This window comes from Penaeus vannamei, chromosome 27 (genome assembly GCF_042767895.1).
Source record: "Penaeus vannamei isolate JL-2024 chromosome 27, ASM4276789v1, whole genome shotgun sequence".
In the NCBI taxonomy this organism is placed as follows: domain Eukaryota; kingdom Metazoa; phylum Arthropoda; class Malacostraca; order Decapoda; family Penaeidae; genus Penaeus; species Penaeus vannamei.
This window is the reverse complement of record NC_091575.1, coordinates 31,045,638-31,065,601: the sequence shown is the minus strand read 5'-3', so window position 1 is coordinate 31,065,601 and position 19,964 is coordinate 31,045,638. Positions and strand designations below refer to the sequence as shown.

The window sequence follows — 19,964 nt, the reverse complement described above, 5'->3', positions numbered from 1 at the left end:
GGGGAGGGGGTTGGTAGGAAAGGGAGAATGGGAGTAGGGTAGTGGGTAGTGAAGGTTAATGGGTAGTAATGGGTAGTGACCGGGAATAGTGACTGAATTAGAGTAATGGGGGAAGGTGTTATGGGTAATGGGTAGTAACTGGGAGGGGTAATGGGGAAGGGGTAATGGGGAAGGGCTAATGGGGAGGCTTAAATGATGAGAAGTAATTAGGAGAAAGCAGGAGAAGGGGATAAAAGGGAAGAAGGGAGGAAGACACAGAAATAAGAATGGGTTTAACGGAATAGGGTAGATGGCAGAGGAGAAATTGGTCAGGGGGAAAGGAAGGAGAAGGGAAAGGTTAAAGGGCAAGGTAAGGCCAAGTTAAGGGTAAACCAAATCTAAGGCACAGGCATATTAAGGGTAAACTAAGGGCAAGATAAGGGTAAACCAAGGCTAAGGCAAAGGGAAGGTAAGGCCAATTAAGGGTAAAGAATAAGACAAGAGTAAGGCAAGGGTAAGGTAATACTAAGGGTAAACTAAGGGTAAACTAAGGGCAAGATAAGGGTAAACCAAGGCTAAGGCTAAGGGAAGGTAAGGCCAATTAAGGGTAAAGGGTAAGGTAAGGGTTAAAGCTAAGGTAACTGAAAGGTAAAAGCGAAAGTGGCGTTTGAAGGACACACCACTTTCAGTAAGATTGTGTGGATGTGTGTGTGTGTGTAGCTTTTATCATCCTCATTAATATTCATCTTCTGATTGCGTTATCTTTGTTATCTCTATTATTACTGCTATCATCATCCTCACCATTTTCATCACTGCTGTTATTATAACCATCTTTATTATCATCGTCAATGTTATTATTACTCTGATTTGTATCTTATTTTAGTAATTATCAAATCTGTTAGTGTATTATTATGAAAAAATAAGTAATAAAGAATGTCAATTATTTTCCATAATTATGTCGCATAATGGCATAAAAATCCCTGACCATAAACATAATAATAAACAATATCAAACAATAATAAACAATATCAAACAATAATAAACAATATCAAAAAATATTAAATATATCAAACAATGATAAACAAAATCAAAGAAATATTAAACATATCGTATCATAACAAACAGAATAATATATATAGACCAATATCGACAAGGGTTATAAAAGACGCAAAATCACTTTCTTAATAGCAAGAAAACAACAAAATGAAAAGCCCAAATATTGTATATAATCAATGATACACATAAATCGTATCAAACAGTATATAGTATACATTACAGTATCGACAGTGATAGATAAGTAAATTTTTTTTTACGAAGAAAAAAAAAAGAAAATAAATGATAATGATAATATTAATAGTAATAATAATAATAATAATAATAATAATAATAATAAGAATAATGATAATATTAATAGTAATAATAATAATAATAGTGAAATAGAGAAGATAAATAAATAAAAGTCAGTATTGATTATTATATCCAATTAATATAAATAAATTATATCATAGCATACAATGAAAAATACAATTGCGACAGGAGTAAACAAAGCCAAGATGCTAAACTTAAAAAAACGAAAAAAACATTTAAAAAAATGACTCAAGAACTAGCTACAATTCACATCAAATCATTACACAGCACAAAACATCGAGAGGCATAAAGACCAAAATTCCATGTTTAAGACAAAAAAAATAAAAAAAAGTAAAAAAAGAAGAACACGACAAGGCAGGCTCTCAGATGACCTTATATCGTCCACTTAAGTTATTGATACTTGTCGATCGAATGACGTCATATCGAGCTTACGAAACCTCTCATTTCACCCAATCGCCTTTGGACACTCGTGAGAGAAGGAGATGAAGGTAATAAAAGCGAGAATAAAAGCAGTAAAGTGATTTTGCTGAAGCGGTAAAATCCGTGTTATAAAACGGATGTGTTCAGAAGCTGCGAAAAGACAATTAAACAAATGGTCATGCATGTGATGTAAATAAATAGTCAAGTAAGTGTGTAAATAAATAAGCAAATCTAAATAACATATATATGTATATTTATATGTATATATATAACTGTATGTGATTGTTAACTTCTTTTGCATTCTACTACTATCGCATTTTCTGTCGTAGATGCTTCGCCACCATAAGGTTCAGTTTTGTTTCACTTTATGTTTTGTTTCTCCTTTTCCGTGACCTTTATTAACCTAGCTCATATTTCTAATTTAAAAAATACTTCACTGATATTCTACAGACATGCAATTTTAGCGAAGTTACTGACGAAAAATAATAATATAGAAAGAAATTATGAAAAAATAAAGATAATATGAACTGCGTTCATGATGACAAATGTAGAAAGGGTATGAATGAGAATGGATATATTCACAATACAAGAGATGTATTTGACCGATTTCGAATACATCAGAATGAGAAAATACATGTATTTCTGATGAAGATATATTCGAAACCTGTCAAATACATCTCTTGTATTATGAAGATATTCATTCTCATTATTTCTGAAGAAGATATATATTCGAAACCTGTCAAATACATCTCTTGTATTGTGAAGATACTCATTCTCATTAATTCTGACGTAAATTTAGTTGAAATTTATATTTAAAATTTATATTTAAAGATATATTTAATTGAAGCCGGTTAAATACATCTCTCGTATGGTGAAGATACTCATTCTCATTAATTCTGACGAAGATATATATTCGAAACCGGTCAAATACATCTCTTGTATGGTAAAGATACTCATCCTCATTCATACCTTCTCTACGCAAAGAGAGTAAGACTACGCGCGTACTTAGAGCTAAATAATTCCCAGGAGTTTCCCCAATGCAAATTAAACCAGAAATTCCCTACCCTTTTCCCGGGTCCGAGTCTAAGCAGCTCATTGCAGGCAAAACACTGTCTACATTCTACATTCTCCCTCAGAGAATTAAAAAAAAAACTGTAATAAAACAAACAAACAAACAAACAAAAAAACACCACTACCATTGGCATTTCGAAGTTTAAAAAATACCCTGCATAACAAGCCCGACTTTGAGTACCCCATAAAGTGCAAATGGGTTTTAGAAGCCTGAGCTCCGCACTCCACCCCCCCCCGATTGGTTCTCGACCCCTCCACCACACCCACCCCCCATTGGTTCTCACCCCACCAACACCGCCCAGTGGTTCTCGACTCCCCCCCACTCCCACCCCCCATTGGTACTCGACTCCCCCCACCCCCACCCCCCACTGGTTCTCGAACCCCCCACTTCCACCCCCCATTGGTACTCTACCCCCCATCCACCCCCACCCCCACCTCCCATTGGTACTCGACCCCCCCACCCCCCCCCCACCCCCAGCTTTTAGGTCATCTCTTTGTTTCTTTTATTTGGCCCAAAACACCCCCGCCTCCGCAAGCATTTTTAATCACCATTGCCTCCTCGTAACGACGGTCGTAGCGAGCTGGGACGATCCAATCAAAATAACTGAAAGACTATTATGTTTATAATAGTCTTTTTTTTTTGTTTTTTTTTCTTTTTTTGGGCGCACGTAGTTCATGGCTCCATCTCATTCTTTGGTACAAATGGTAAGAATAATGCTGCTTTTATATATGTATATGATTATTTTTGGAATGATGTGGTATTCATTTCTGGTCTTCTGTCGAAACCAACATACACCACATAGGTATACAGTGAGGGAGATATCATCCTTGGATAAGAGTGAAAAATGAGTATGGTTCCTGGACAATTTCTTTCTTTTTTTGATTTGATTTCTCACCTGTCTCTCCCTTCCCCTATTCTGCTTCCCTTTTTTTTTTCCTTTTTCTTTCTCCTTATCCCTCTCCCTTTTCCCTCTTTCCTTTCAGTTTTCGTATCCCTCTCTCTCTCTCTTTCTTTATTTCCATTTTCTCGTCCCTCTCCTTCTCCCTTTCCATTTTCTTATCCCTCTCCATCTCCCTTTCCATTTTCTCATTCCTCTCTCCCTCTCCCTTTCTATTTTTTCATTCCTCTCCTTCTCCCGCTCTTTTTTCCCTCTTCCTTTCCACTTTCTCCTCCTTCTCCCTTTCCAATTTATCATTCCTCTCCTTCTCTCCCTCCTTTTCCCTCTTCCTTATCCCTCTCCTCCCTCTCCCTTCTCCTTCCCTCGTGTTTTGGTCTGAGACATGTTAACACGCCCCTTTTTTCTTCGGAACGCCACAGGCAAGACGACCTGGCTGAGACCGCCCCCGTTAAGAGATGGTAAGAGAAGGTGCTGCGGTGGTGTGACTATGGATGTGCATTGCGCCTGGCCTTTATATCAGAGAGAACGCTGTGTCGAGGTGTTAGTAGCGAGTGCTGGCGTCAGTCGAGGTGTTAGTAGCGAGTGCTGGCGTCAGTCGAGGTGTTAGTAGCGAGTGCTGGCGTCAGTCGAGGTGCTAGTAGCGAGTGCTGGCGTCAGAAAAGGAAGGGAGAGAGGGGAGAGGGGAGGGAGGGGAGGGAGGGAGACAGTGTGTATTGGTGTGGCGCACGGGAAGCTTTTGGTGGTCACGTGGTGCCTCGGTGGAAGGGAGAGAAGCGCTGGGTCTGTTCGCGAAGGAGGGAGGAGAGAGAGAGGGAGATAAAGAGGAATAAGGAGGAGATTGGATAAAGAAACGGAGAGGAGAGATAAATGTGTGGATATACCCGCTAAAGAGGAGATTGGATAAAGAATAGGATATCGTCAAGGAGAGATATATATGTGTGGATTTAATCGCATATAAACGTAGATATATCAGTTTTCTTCCCTCTCGAAACCGCGTGACAGGAAATTGGATAAAGAAACGGATGTCAAAGGAGAGATAATTGCGTGGATTCACTCGCATATGGGCGTGGATATATGAATCATTCCCTCCCTCCTACAACGTCGTGTTATTAAAAAAAAAACATCGAAATTGTTATAACCTTTAGACACCACGTTAATTAGCACGGCTCTCCAACCCCACGATAAAACATATGGCATTTTTTTTATTATTATTATTTTCCACGCGTGAAACAAAATCGCGAGTGTTTTTTTTTTTTTTTTTTTTTTTTTTTTTTTTTTTTTTGGCAAACCGAATTAACCCATTGAATTAAATCCGCTAATCTGTCCACTCTTGCCAGGTTTTGCAACATCGCTCATTAATGCAATTTATCACGCTCGTTCGCTCAAATAATCACGATTTTTTTTCCCTCGTCGTTTATATCGTATTTCGAATAGATGTATTTAAAATAAAGACTTTTTACCCCGATAAATGTGGACCTAAATATTATTCCGTTATTATTGTGATTATTATTTTAGAGACAAAAAGTGGTTGGATTTTTTTTTTTACCGAAATTAAGGTTATAAAATTTTCTCGTTTTTTTTTTTTTTTTTTTTTTAACGTCTTCTGCCGTATAGACCCACATCGAAGGAGTATATTTCGAAGCCGTCTTATCGTTCTATCTCATTTAACGTTGAATATATCTTTGGAACCGTTTTTATTTCGTTTAATTAACGTTCAACACAACCGTTACACCGTTGAGGATTCCAAAAAACGGTATTCACTCAACAGAATCGCTTGCCAGAGACGTAGAGTTATTAATTCACGTTAACAGCGCTGTCAGTTCATGGTTCTCGCATCCAGCACTATTACACATCAATGTCGTAGTGTTACAAGAAGGGGGTATCACACTGTGTATAATTATTGCCTAGTAAATTCATATCGGCTCTTTTTTTCCTTTTTATTATCAAAATAATGTATTGCGCAAGTGAAAGAAATAAAATTATTGCTATTGAGATTGGGTTGTTTTCCAAATTTTATTGAAAGAAGTGATAATACAAAAATAATGATAACAAATGATATAAACAGTTGAAATATCACGCACAGCGTTCTGCGTCTCCGTCGCGTGTGACGTCACACCGTGTTGCTCAATCCCAGCGTGTTGATGTTCGTTCCTTTAGGGTGTGCTGCCCCCTCACTGTACCGTCACAACAACCACACACGTTGATGCACCATAACCATCACCAACCACCACCACCTGATGTGACACCACCACTAGACACCATGGTGACACCACGTTATTCAAAAAAAGAAAAAAAGATAGAAAAAAGCCAGCACCCACCAGGCCTTTGTTTATGTCGTCCTAGAAATTCCTAAAAGAATGATCCTAGACTGACCAGGAGTGTCCTAGAACTGCTTGTGCTTGCTTATCCGTAGTATTTTAGATCGTTGTTGTTAATAATGATAATAAAAAAAAAGTAGTTTGGAATTTATTGAATTTCCTCTTCCACGACGGAAGGGAAAGACAAATTCTATAAAGTTTATAAAAAGTATGGCATGTTTGGTCCTTGTTGGAAATATTATAAGTGTTTCAGTGTCCAAGAAAATGTTCATATGTTGGCCATTACGCCATGGTGTGTGGTTATGGTAATGATAGTGACACTGACACCACACTGACATCAATACAAGATATACATTCATACAGAACCACAACGAAGGTTTGAAGTCACTATCAGTATCATATGCATCACCATACGTGTTATAAGTAGCAATAAATTGGCTTAGAAGTAGATGTATACATATTGTAGTCTACATGTTGTAGAAATATGTGACGAATACGATATTGATGTTATTGCTTTCACTGTTATCATGACAATTCTCGTAAATATGTGTCTTTATTGTGACTATGATATATGTAAAATATATAGAAAAAAAGAAAAGATACGAGCAGCGAGATAAGATAATATAAGGGATGATAACGACTCTAGTAATGATAGTGATAATAGAAATGATAATGATGATGACAATAATTATGGTAATGATAATGATAATGATATTGATAATAATGATAATAAAGAATAATAGTAATAATAGCAATGAGAGATAATTCCTATCAAAAGGATAATAATAATGATGATAATGATAATAACACTAACAATAATAATGATGATAATGATAATAGTAAGAACAATGATAGTAATATTGATAGTAGTAATAGCAGTAGTAGTAGTAGTAGTAGTAATAATGATAATGATAATAATGATAATAACTGTAATAGTGATAATGATAATATCATGATGATGATTATGGTAACAGTAAAAATAATCGTAATTACAACGATGATAATAGTAATAGTAGTAGTAATGATAATGATAATAGTGATGATAATAATAATAGTAATAATAATGATATTAATAATAAAATGAACTCAGTAATTATAATGATACTAATACTAATGATGATGAAAATGATAATAATAATAGTATAGATAAGAATGATGATAATGATAATCATGATAATAAGACAAATGATAATGATAATGATGATAATGGTGATGATAATGATAATAAAGATCATAACAATAAAAACAGTAATGATAATGATAATAATGATAATGATAATCATAATAATAATGATAATAGTAATGATGATTAGTAATGATAATGATAATAATGATGTAGGTGAAAATGATAGTAATGGTAATAATGATAAAAGTATTCATATTATTACTATTATCATTATTATTCATACTACTCCAATTGGCGATGATAATGATGATTATGATGATTAGATACAGATGACTTGATGATAATAATTATAATGTATGTATGATGTAATAATAATAGCAAAGATGATCAAAATAATTTAAATGATGATTATGATAAAGATGATGATAATAATGACGATAACAATAATGATGATAGTTATGATGAGGATGAGATTGATAATGATAACAATAAGGATAGTGGTAATGATATTATTATTATTATTATTATTATTATTATTATTATTATTATTATTATTATTATTATTATTATTATTATTATTATTATCATTATTAGTAGTAGTAGTACTAGTACTACTAATAATGATATCAATGATAATACTAATAATAACAATGATTATGATAGTAATAATGATAATGATATGAATAACAGTGATAATAACGATAATGATGATGATGATGATAATAATAATAGAAATGACAATAATGTTAGTAATAATAATAATGATAACTACTACTAACAGCAATAGTGATAAAATATATAATTAAAAAGATAATATGATAATGATGGTATTAGTGATACTAATCATAGTAACTGAAATGATGCAGATAATCATATCAATAATAATGATAATAACAGTAATATCAATGTTAATGATAATGATAATAAAAATGATTATATTAATTTTAGCAATAAGATTGATATATTTAATGATTAAACGATAATCATGAAAAATATCTTTAATTATTATGTTGACGACGATATAGATCGTGATAATCTGATAGTAATTATGATTAAGATATTGATGATGACCATAACAACACTAATGATGATCATGATGATAGTAATAGCAATTAGGATAACGATAGTAAGGAAGATGATGATGATGATGGTGATAATGGTAATGATAAAATAGTAATGACAGTAATGTTGGTGATAATAGTAATGATACTAACACTGATAGTAATAATGATTATGATAAAAACAACAGTAGCAACAACAGCAATAATGACGATGATGATAATAATTATAATGATGATGATGATTATAGTGATATTGATAATGATAGTATCAATAAAATAATGAAAGTAATTGTAATGATAATAAAAATGATTATAATGATAGTGATGATAGTAATAATGATAATAATAATTATGATATTAATGGTAAGTACAATTATAAGCTATTAACAATAATGATAATGATAATTACAATTGTAATAGTAATGATGATAAGTGATGATAATGATAATTGCAATCATAATGATAATAACGAAAATAACAGTAATAATAATGATATTTATGGTGATGGTAATGATACCAGATATAGTAATGATTATAATAATGTTGATAACAATGATGATAATAACTATAGTACTAGTAAAAAATAATAATAATGATGATAATGATGATTACAATAACTGTGATAATAGCAACAAAAATAATTGTATTAATGCAAATAGTTATAACAGTAATAATGATAATAATAAGGTAATGATGCTAATAACAAAAGTAATAATATTGATAATGATTATGGTGATAATGATGATAATAATAATGAAGATGAAGATGAAATAAGAGTATTGATAATGACGATGATTGTGATATCAACTAATGATAAGGATAATATTAACAATAATGTTGATGATGTTGAAAGTAAAAATAGGATTAAAGAATAAAAGGATAAGAATTATTATTGTCATTATTATTATTATTATCATTATTATTATTATTATCATTATTATTACTAATATCATTATTTCTATTATTAACATTTATTATTATTATTATTATTATTATTGTTATTATCATTATTATTATTATTATTATTATTATTATTATTATTATTATTACTATTATTATTATTATTATTATTATTATTATTATTATTATTATTATTATTATTATTATTATTATTATTATTATTATCATTATTATTATTATTATTATTATTATTATTATTATTATTATTATTATTATTACTGCTATTGTCATTATCATCATTGTTTTTAAAATAATGATAGTAATGATAATGAAGCTGATGATGATGGTGGTAATAATGATAGTAATAATAATAATGATAATAATAATGATAATAATAATAATAATAATAATGATAATAATAATAATAATAATAATAATAATAATAATAATAATAATAGTAATAATGATAACAATAATAATAATGATGATAATAATGATAATGATAATGATAATGATAATGATAATAATAATAATAATTATAATAATAATAATAATAATAATGATAATGATAATAATAATAATGATAATGATAATGATCATGATAATAATGATAATAATAATAATAATAATAATAATAATAATAATAATAATAATAATAATAATAATAATAATAATAATAATAATAATAATAATAATAATAATAATGATAATAATAATAATAATAATAATAATAATAATAATATTAATAATAATGATAATAATGATGATGATGATGATAATGGTGATAATAATAACTATCATTATTATTATTATTATTATTATTATTATTATTATTATTATTATTATTATTATTATTATTATTATTATTATTATTATTATTATTATTATTATCATTATTATTATTATATTTGTAATGGTTAGTATTTTCATTATTATTATTGTTATTATTATCATTATTATCATTATGATCTTTGTTAATATTCTTGTTATTATAACTACTATTATTCTTAACATTCTTCTTCTTCTTCTTCTTCTTCTTCTTATTATTATTATTATTATTATTACTATCATTATTATTGTTACTAACATCTCATCGTCATTGCTTTTATTGATTGCCCTTAACATTTTTGTTATTATCATTTTCATGTTTATTATTATTGTTTTATTATAATCATTATAATTACTCTCATTATCATTTATATTATCATTAATATTATTGTCATTATTATCATCATTATTGATATTATTATTTTTATTATCATCGTCATTATCATTCTTATTTTTGTAATTAATCGCATTATAGTTTTATTATCATGATCATTATTATTGTTATTGTTATTATTGTCATTATTATCATTATTGTTATTATTATTATCATCATCATCATCATCATCATTTTTGTCATTAAAATCATTATTATTATGATTATTATTATCATAATCATTGTTATCATTACTATCATTGATATTATTGTTAGCAACATCATCATTATGATTATCATTGTTGTTTTAATTGTAATTAGTCCCCTCATCACTGTCAATATCATCATTAACGTTATTATGATTATTATAATTGATGCTTTTATTATTGTTCCTATGATCATAAATATCATGTTAATTAAATTACTATACATTGTTCTCATGATGATAATCTTCATCATTACTATGATTGAATATATAACCTCTCCGATAGGGATTCAACTTTTAACATTGTTATTGTCATAATTAGTAGTGTCATTAATTAGTATCACAATATCTGATTATTAACAATCACTTTTTCTCAATCATTTTTTTTATTAATATTTTTATCAATTATTAGTAATCAGTAATTTATTTTCATTAATCTTTATCTCGGATTTTATCGTCACTGATTATTGTGTCGGATTTATTATCACTAATTTTTGTCATGGACTTTTTATCACTAATTATTGTCATGGATTCTTTATCACTAATTATCGTCTTATCATTATAAACATCATTTACTATCATTCTCATCTACTCATTCGTTATTAATTTTCTCTCGTTTTCTTGACACTCACCGTCAGTGTATAAATCATTGTGTCGGTTTTATTATCAGTAATTTTTGTCTCGGATTCTTTATCACTAATTATCGTCTTATCATTATAAACATCATTTATTATCATTCTTATCTACTCATTCGTTATTAGTTATTAATTTTCCTTCGTTTTCTTGACACTCACCGTCAGTGTATAAATCATTGTGTCGGTTTTATTATCAGTAATTTTTATCTCGGATTCTTTATCACTGATTATCGTCTTATCATTATAAACATCCTTTATTATCATTCTCATCTACTCATTCGTTATTAATTTTGCCTCGTTTTCTTGACACTCTCCGTTAGTGTATAAATCATTGTGTCGGTTTTATTATCAGTAATTTTTGTCATGGATTCTTTATCACTAATTATCGTCTTATCATTATAAACATCATTTATCATCATTCTTATCTACTCATCCGTTATTAATTTTCCCTCGTTTTCTTGACACTCTCGGTCAGTGTATAAATCATTGTGTCGGTTTTATTATCAGTAATTTTTATCTCGGATTCTTTATCACTAATTATCGTCTTATCATTATAAACCTCATTTATTATCATTCTTATGTACTCATTCGTTATTAGTTATTAATTTTCTCTCGTTTTCTTGACACTCTCCGTTAGTGTATAAATCATTGTGTCGGTTTTATTATCAGTAATTTTTGTCTCGGATTTATTATCACTTACATTATCACTCTTATCATTATAAACATCCTTTATTATCATTCTTATCTACTCATTCGTTATTAATTTTCTCTCGTTTTCTTGACACTCACCGTTAGTGTATAAATCATTGTGTCGGTTTTATTATCAGTAATTTTTGTCTCGGATTTATTATCACTTACATTATCACTCTTATCATTATAAACATCATTTATTATCATTCTTATCTACTCATTCGTTATTAGTTATTAATTTTCTCTCGTTTTCTTGACACTCCCTGTCAGTGTATAAATTATTGTGTCGGTTTTATTATCAGTAATTTTTATCTCGGATTTATTATCACTTACATTATCACTCTTATCATTATAAACATCCTTTATTATCATTCTTATCTACTCATTCGTTATTAATTTTCTCTCGTTTTCTTGACACTCTCCGTCAGTGTATAAATCATTGTGTCGGTTTTATTATCAGTAATATTTGTCATGGATTCTTTATCACTAATTATCGTCTTATCCTTATAAACCTCATTTATTATCATTCTCATCTACTCATTCGTTATTAATTTTCTCTCGTTTTCTTGACACTCACCGTCAGTGTATAAATCATTGTGTCGGTTTTATTATCAGTAATTTTTATCTCGGATTCTTTGTCACTAATTATCGTCTTATCATCATAAACATCATTTATCATCATTCTCATCTACTCATCCGTTATTAATTTTCTCTCGTTTTCTTGACGCTCTCCGTCAGTGTATAAATTAAAAACCCCCAAAAAGATATATCGCGAGAATGTTGCAAACTTGTCTTCCGCAAGATTGCAAACAACGCAGCTATTACATAAGTTTAGGAAAACTTGAAGTCTCACTTGTGGCGGCTGACTTTAGAATGAAAGGAGGTGCGGAATAAAGGAATAAATGGTGTGGAAATGAGAGATAGGATGAATAGGTAATTGAAAAGAAATGGATAAATGAGGGAATAAATGATGTGGAAATGATAGATAGGTGGATAGATAGTTGAGAAGAAATGGATAAATGAGGGAATAAATGGTGTGGAAATGATAGATAGGTGGATAGATAATTGAAAAGAAATGGATAAATGAGGGAATAAATGATGTGGAAAGGATAGATAGGTGGATAGGTAATTGAAAAGAAATGGGTAAATAAGGGAATGAATTATGTGGAAATGAGAGATAGGTGAATAGATAATTGAAAAAAAAATGGATAAATGAGTGAATAGATGATGTGGAAATAAGAGATAGATGAATAGATAATTGAAAAAAGAGTGAATAAATGATATGGGAATAAATGATATAGAAATGATAGATAGGTGAATAAATAATTGAAAAAAAGGGATAGAGTGAATAAATTATATGGGAATAAAGTATAGAAATGATAGATGAATAGATTAATGAAAACAAAAATGGATAAAGGAGTGAATGAAAAGAATGGTATGGGTAGAATTATACAAATATGGATGGGATAATATGTGATAAGAAGTAGAATGAGATAGGAGAGACGAAAGAAGAAAGATAGAGAAAGGGGAGAAAGAGAGGTAGAATAAGGATTAGACGAAGATGGAGAGGAGAAAGAACGAGGAAGAGAAGAACAAGAAAGGAATGGAGACATGAAGCAAAATAAGAAAGATAACAAACGAAAGACGAAACAGAGGAGAAAGAACAAGGAAGAGAAGAAGACAGGGAAGCAAAATTAGAAAGATAAGAAGCGAAAGGACAACAAGAGAATAACAATGAACAAGAAGACGAAGAGAAAACAAATACCAGAGGAAGAAGAGGAAGCAGAAACTAAGCAGGAGAAGAAGAAGAAGAAGAAAAGTAGAAGAAGGAGACGAAGAGGACGAAGTAAAACAAAATGACGAAGAAGAAAAATAAGAAGAAAAGGGAGAAGAAGAAAAGAAGATGAAAAGAAGAAGAAGAAAAGTAGGAGACGAAGAGGACGAAGAAAAAGGAAAGGACGACGACGAAGAAGAAAAAGAAGAAAAGGAGAAGAAAAAGAAGATAAGAAGAAGAAGAAGAAGAAAAAGGACAAGAAAAAGATGAAAAAGAAGACGAAGAAAAAAGGATAAGGAAATAAGTAGAAGAAAAAGAAGAAAAGAGAGATGAAAAAGAAGAAGCAAAAAAGAAAAAAGAAGCAAAGAAAGAGGAAGTAAAAGAAGAAGAATTAAAAGAAGAAAACGACGACGACGACGACGAAGAAGAAAAACAATAAAGAAAAAAAAGAATAAAAATAATAATAATAAGAAGAAAAACAACAAAGAAAAAAAGAACAAGAAGAAAAAGAAGAAAAACAATACAAAGAAAGAGGAAGCCGACAGTAGCAGAAAAGGAAAGCCCGGCCCCATATCCCATATCCCTCGACTTAATTCCAACTTTGGCAATTCTCCGTCTCCTTTTGTGCAATATACGGTTATTATATTTCCTTTGCCTTGTCATCCACAAAATTACTCAATATCGACATTTATTTCTTTTTTTCTTTTTGTTCTCGATGTGGTTTTGCGGGTGGAAGGGTGGAGGGGGTGGAGGGGGGGGAGGGGTGGAGGGGGAGGGAAGGTGGGGGGAGGGGAGGGTTAGAGGGAGGAGGGTTGGAGGGGTGGAGGGTGGGAGGAGGGAGAGGGAGGGTGGGGGGAGGAGGGTGGAAAGGAAGGGGGAGGGTGGGAGGGAAGGAGGAGGAGGGAGGGAGGGTGGGAGGGGGGAGGGTTGGAGGAGGGTTGGAGGGTGTGAGGGTGGGAGGGTAGGTGGAGGGAGGGTGGGAGTGAAGGGGGAAGGGTGGAGGGGGAGGATGGAGGTAGAGGGTGGAGGGTGGGAAGGTGGAAGATAGATGGAGAATGGAGGGGGATGGTAGAAGGGAAGGATGGTAGGTGGAGGGGGAGGATGGAAGGGAAAGGTGGAGGGTGGATAGGGGGTGGAGGGAGATGGTGGAAGAGAATGGGAGAAAAGGGTGGAGAGGGAAGATGGAGAGGAAGGAGGTTTTAGAGCATGGAGAGTGGAAGAGACCCTGGGAGGTGATGAGAAGGTGGATGGAAAAGTGGAAGAGAAGCATGGAAGATTAAGAATGAAGGGGGCGGTTAGAAGTGGAGAGAATGAGGTTAACAGTGTTGAGAAGAAGAGGTGGAAGAGAGGGCGAGAAAGTGGAATTTAGGTGGAGGAATGTGGAGAAAGAAAAGTAAAAATTAGAAGGATGGAGATAGAAAGTAGTTCGAAATAAAAGCAGGAAAGGCAGAGGATGGAGGGAGGGAGGAGAATTGTGAATGAAATTTTGAGTGCGAAGGATTGAGAGAGGAGAGAGAGAGAAAGAGAGAGAGAAAGAGAGAGAGAGAGAGAGAGAGAGAGAGAGAGAGAGAGAGAGAGAGAGAGAGAGAGAGAGAGAGAGCAAGAGGAAGAGAGAGAGAGAGCAAGAGGAAGAGAGAGAGAGAGCGAGAGAGCGAGAGAGCGAGAGAGCGAGAGACAGAGCGAGAGAGAGAGAGAGGCAGAGAGAGACAGAGAGAGAGAGAGAGAGAGAGAGAGGGAGGGAGGGAGGGAGGGAGAGAGAGAGAGAGAGCAAGAAGAAAGAAAGAGAGAGAGAGCAAGCAAGAGAAAGAAAGAGAAAGAGAGATAGAGAAAGAAAGTGAAAGAGAAAGAGAGAGAGAGAGAGAGAAATAAAGAAATAGAAAGTGGAAAATGTACACGAGAAAGATAGAAAGCAGAGGAACCACAGGGAAAAGTAGAGAAAAGAAAAGGCAGAGAAGCGAGAAGCGGATAGCCGGCTCAGCCCTAGAAAACCACTCTTAGAATAAGGTCAATTTACAAGGTCGTTTTTGCTGGCGTTTTCCAAAAGGCCTTCCCCCCTCCCCCCCCCCCCTTTTTTTTTTTTTTTTATTTTTTTTTTTATTTTTTATTTTTTTATTTTTTTTTTTTTAGTCTGGTCAAGTCTATTGTTTAGGTGGAGGGGGAGGGGAGGGCTGTAGGGAAGGGGGAGGGAGGGAGGGGACTCTGCTACCCCCCACCCCTTCCCTCTACACAAAACCACACACACACCATAAATAAGAATTAGGTCGTTGTACCCAAATATATAAGAGGAGGGGGGGGAGGGGGGAGGGGGAGGGGAGGGGGGAGGGCAGGGAGGAGGATAAAAGAAGGGGGGGGAGGGAGGAAAAGAGAAGAAGAGGGAAGGAGAAATTGTGAATAGGCTGATGAGAGGAGAGGAAGAGAGGGGAAGAGGAGACGAGAGGAGAGAGACAAGAGAGGGAGCGGAATAGAGGAACAGGGAATAACGAAACAGGGAAGAGAGAGAGAAAGGAGGATAAATAGTAAACGGGAATGGAAGAGACGAGGATAGAAAAAGAGGGTAGCGAAGGGTGGGGGGGAGAGGAGAGAGGGGAAATGGAAAGAGAAAGAGAGAAAGGGGGAAAGAGAGAGGACAGGGGAAAAGGAAAAAAAAGAAGAAAGGGAAAGGGGAAAGAGAGAGGAGATCGGAGAAGGGGAAAGAGAAAAAGAGAGGAGAGTGGGGAAAGGGATTGAGAAAGAGAGGGGAAAGGGAAAGAGAGAGGGGGAAACGAAAAGAGAGAAAAGAGTAGAGGAAAAAAAGAGAAAAGAAAAGAGAAAGAAAGAAAGAAAGAAAAAAAAAACAGTATGGAAAAAATAAAAAAGAGGGGAAAAAGAGAAGAGAGAGGGTAGTGGGGAGAAGGGGAGAGGGGGAGAGAGGGTGAGAGAGGGGGGGGGGGAGAAGAGAGAGGGGACGTTAAAGCGTGGCCCAAGCTATATGTATGCTAAACAGGGCTCCACCACATGGCGGCGGGGCGGTGGTGGAGCGGGGGGGGGGGGGGGGGTTCACTCCGCTCCGGAATAACACTTGTGCGAAAATGAGAGAGCCGTTCATTGAGACACTCGCTTTTATGTGCTCCATTTTCACCCCCTCCTCTCTTCTTCGCGTCTCGAGAAGGGGTGGAGGAGGGTAGGGAGAGGGAGGAAGAGGGAGGAAGGGGTGGGGAGGGGGGAAGAGGGGGATGGAGCTGAAGGGGGGGAGAGGAGGGAGGAGGAAAGGGGGGAGGAAGAGGGAGGAGGAAGGGAAAGGGGAAGGAAGGGAGGAGGGGGAAGGAAGGGGGAGTGAAAGGGGGAGAGGGGGAAGGGGGGAAGGAGGAAAGGAGGGAGGAGAAGAGAGAGAAGGAGGGAAAGAAGGAAGGGGAAGGTAGGAAAGGAGCGAAGAGAATGGGGAGGAGAGGAAGAACGGGAAAGGGGTGATGGGGAGGTGGAAGAAGAACGGGAAGTGGGAGGAAGAGGGGAGGGGGAAGGGAGGAAGGGAAGTTGTGGGGATGGGGGAGGAAAGGGGGAGGGGGAAGAAAGCGGAGGAAGAACGGGGAAGGGGGGAAGGGAGGAAGAGAGCGAGGAATAGGGGGAAGGACAGGAAAGGGCGAGGAAGGGGGAGGGGGAGGTGCTGGGAGGAAGGAGCAAGGGAAGGGGGGGAGGTGCTCGTGTCCCGTCGGCGCGATCGCTGCGGTGGTCATAACTTGCATGCTGTTGAGGGAGATTTGTTTATGCTGGAGAGAGAGAGAGGGTAAATATATATATATATATATATATATATATATATATATATATATAAATATATATATAAATATATATATATATATATATATATATATATATATATATATATATATATAAATATATATATATATATATTATTTTTATATACATATGTATATATATACATATATAAATATATATATATATATATACATATGTATATATATATATATATATATATATATATATATATATATATACATATGTATGTATGTATATATATATATATGTATAAAAATATATATATATAAATATATACAATACATATGTATATATATGTATATATATATATATATATATATATATACAAAACGAAAATAAGGGAAAAGGACGATAGGTAATAATTCTAATTAATTTCAATGGGTCACTGTTTTAGCACATACACACACAAAATACATTCATACACACACACACAAAGAAACACACACACAATACATTCGCATACACGCACACACAAAGAAACACACACACACACAATACATTCACATGCACACACACACAAAGAAACACACACATATTATACATTCCAACACACACGATTCCCTGAGGACTGGGGGGATTGGGGGGGGGGGATTGTCCACAGAAACCGATTCAGATTGGAAATCACAGCTGTTAAATCAAATATGTATATGAATAGATGTCGATTATTTTTTTCCTATTCTTTTTATTTGTTATCTTTCTTTTTTTGATTTTGTATCAGACTTCAGCTAGCTCTGATAGTGAAAATATAATAAGAAAGATGTAGTAACTATTATAATATCGATTTTCATATATGTATATATATATGTTAAGACAACGAAGTATATCCAAAACATCGACAAACACAAAACAAAAACAAACAAACAAACACAAAAAATCGAATAAATCACTTCGCCCAGCTGTTCCAAAATATCTGACATCATTATACATTAAATACATCTTTACACCAAGAAAAGAGCTAGATAGATAGATAGATATAGATATATGGATCGATGGATGGATAGATAGATAGATAGATAGATAGATAGATAGATAGATAGATAAATGGATAGATAGATAGATAGATAGATAGATAGATAGATAGATAGATATAGATAGATGGATCGATGGATGGATAGATGGATAGATAGATAGATAGATAGATAGATAGATAGATAGATAGATTAGATAGATAGATATAGATAGATAGATAGAATGACAGATAGATAAATGGATAGATAGATAGATATATATAGATAGATAAATAGATATATAGATAGATTAGATAGATAGATAGATATATAGATAGATTAGATAGATTAGATAGCTAGATAGATAGATATAGATAGATAGAGAAAGAGAGAGAGAGAGAGAGAGAGAGAGAGAGAGAGAGAGAGAGAGAGAGAGAGAGAGAGAGAAAGAGAGAGAGAGAGAAAGAGAGAAAGAGAGATAGATAAATAGACAGATAAATAGATAGATAGAGAAGGAGAAAAAAAAAGACAAAGAGACAGAGACAGACAGACAGAGACAGACAGAGAGAAAAAAAATAACGATCTCTATCTTCAATCCATAAATTCTTTCCCAAAATTGTTCAATAGCGCAAAGACACGCCACAAAGACGGAATTTGAGCCGCAATTAACGACAAACTTAGCGGAAAGACGCTAGAAACTTGATCGCTGCGGCTTCGAAGTTGTTAGCTAGCGGAATCCAGGCGGGAGAAATCTAGCGGTAAATGCTCGAGAAGAGCGGGAATGCGCTACGTCCTGACTTTCATCTCCTGGAGTTGGAAAAGTTTCTGTCTTTCGAATATTTAGATATTATTTATTGGTTATTAGTGTTGTTGTTGTTGTTATTATTGTGATTATCATTATCATTGTTATTATTATCATTATTGTTGTTGCTATTATTTTTGTTGTCATTATCATTATTACTATAAACTCTTTTCGTTATTGTTATCATTATTATTATTATTATCATTATCATTATTATTTCTACTATTATCTCTGATATGATCATTATTGACATCATCATTAATTATTATCATTATTATATTATTTCTCTTATTACCATTACTACCATTCCAAAGGCCATTATGATCATTATCATTTTCCTACTCCAACTATTGTCATTATCATTTATTCTTCTTCTCCTCATTATCACTATTGTAACGCTCACCATCCTCATTATCACTATTACTCTTTAGAACCTTATTCTCATATTAAAAAAATAGAAATATTCAATCTTTTTACCGATAGAATTGCTTATTCAAAAAAAAAAAAAAGAAAAAAAAATCTTTTATTTGAAGCACGTATTCAGATGCTCCCGCTGTTGGCAACACTGACATTCCAGCTTGAACGAATATTAACGAAAATAGAAATTCGTTTCATTAAAACCAAGGGGAGATAAAAAAAAAAAAAAACTATAAATGTTTATATGTACGTAATGTGTCTGTTATCAACGTGGGCTGAGCCATAATGTTTATTTTTTATTTTTTTTATTTTCATTTTTACCAGAATTTATGTCCGGCCAAAAAAAAAAAAAAAACCTATAATGCTTTAAAACTCCA

At 33.2% G+C, this 19,964-nt stretch overlaps 1 protein-coding gene across 4 annotated transcripts in view; it reads left to right on the top strand.

Moving 5' to 3' along the window:
- Window positions 1-19,964, top strand: part of LOC113826242 (U8-agatoxin-Ao1a) — a 200,124-nt gene that overhangs the window by 176,596 nt on the left and 3,564 nt on the right. Inside the window, exon 4 of one of the 4 annotated variants that reach the window (XM_070141169.1) lies at window positions 4,157-4,195. The exons of the other annotated variants lie outside the window; for them this stretch is intronic. Within the exon in view, the coding sequence (XP_069997270.1) occupies window positions 4,157-4,195 (39 nt within the window). The remainder of the gene's footprint in view (window positions 1-4,156; window positions 4,196-19,964) is intronic. 4 annotated transcript variants of the gene reach the window in all.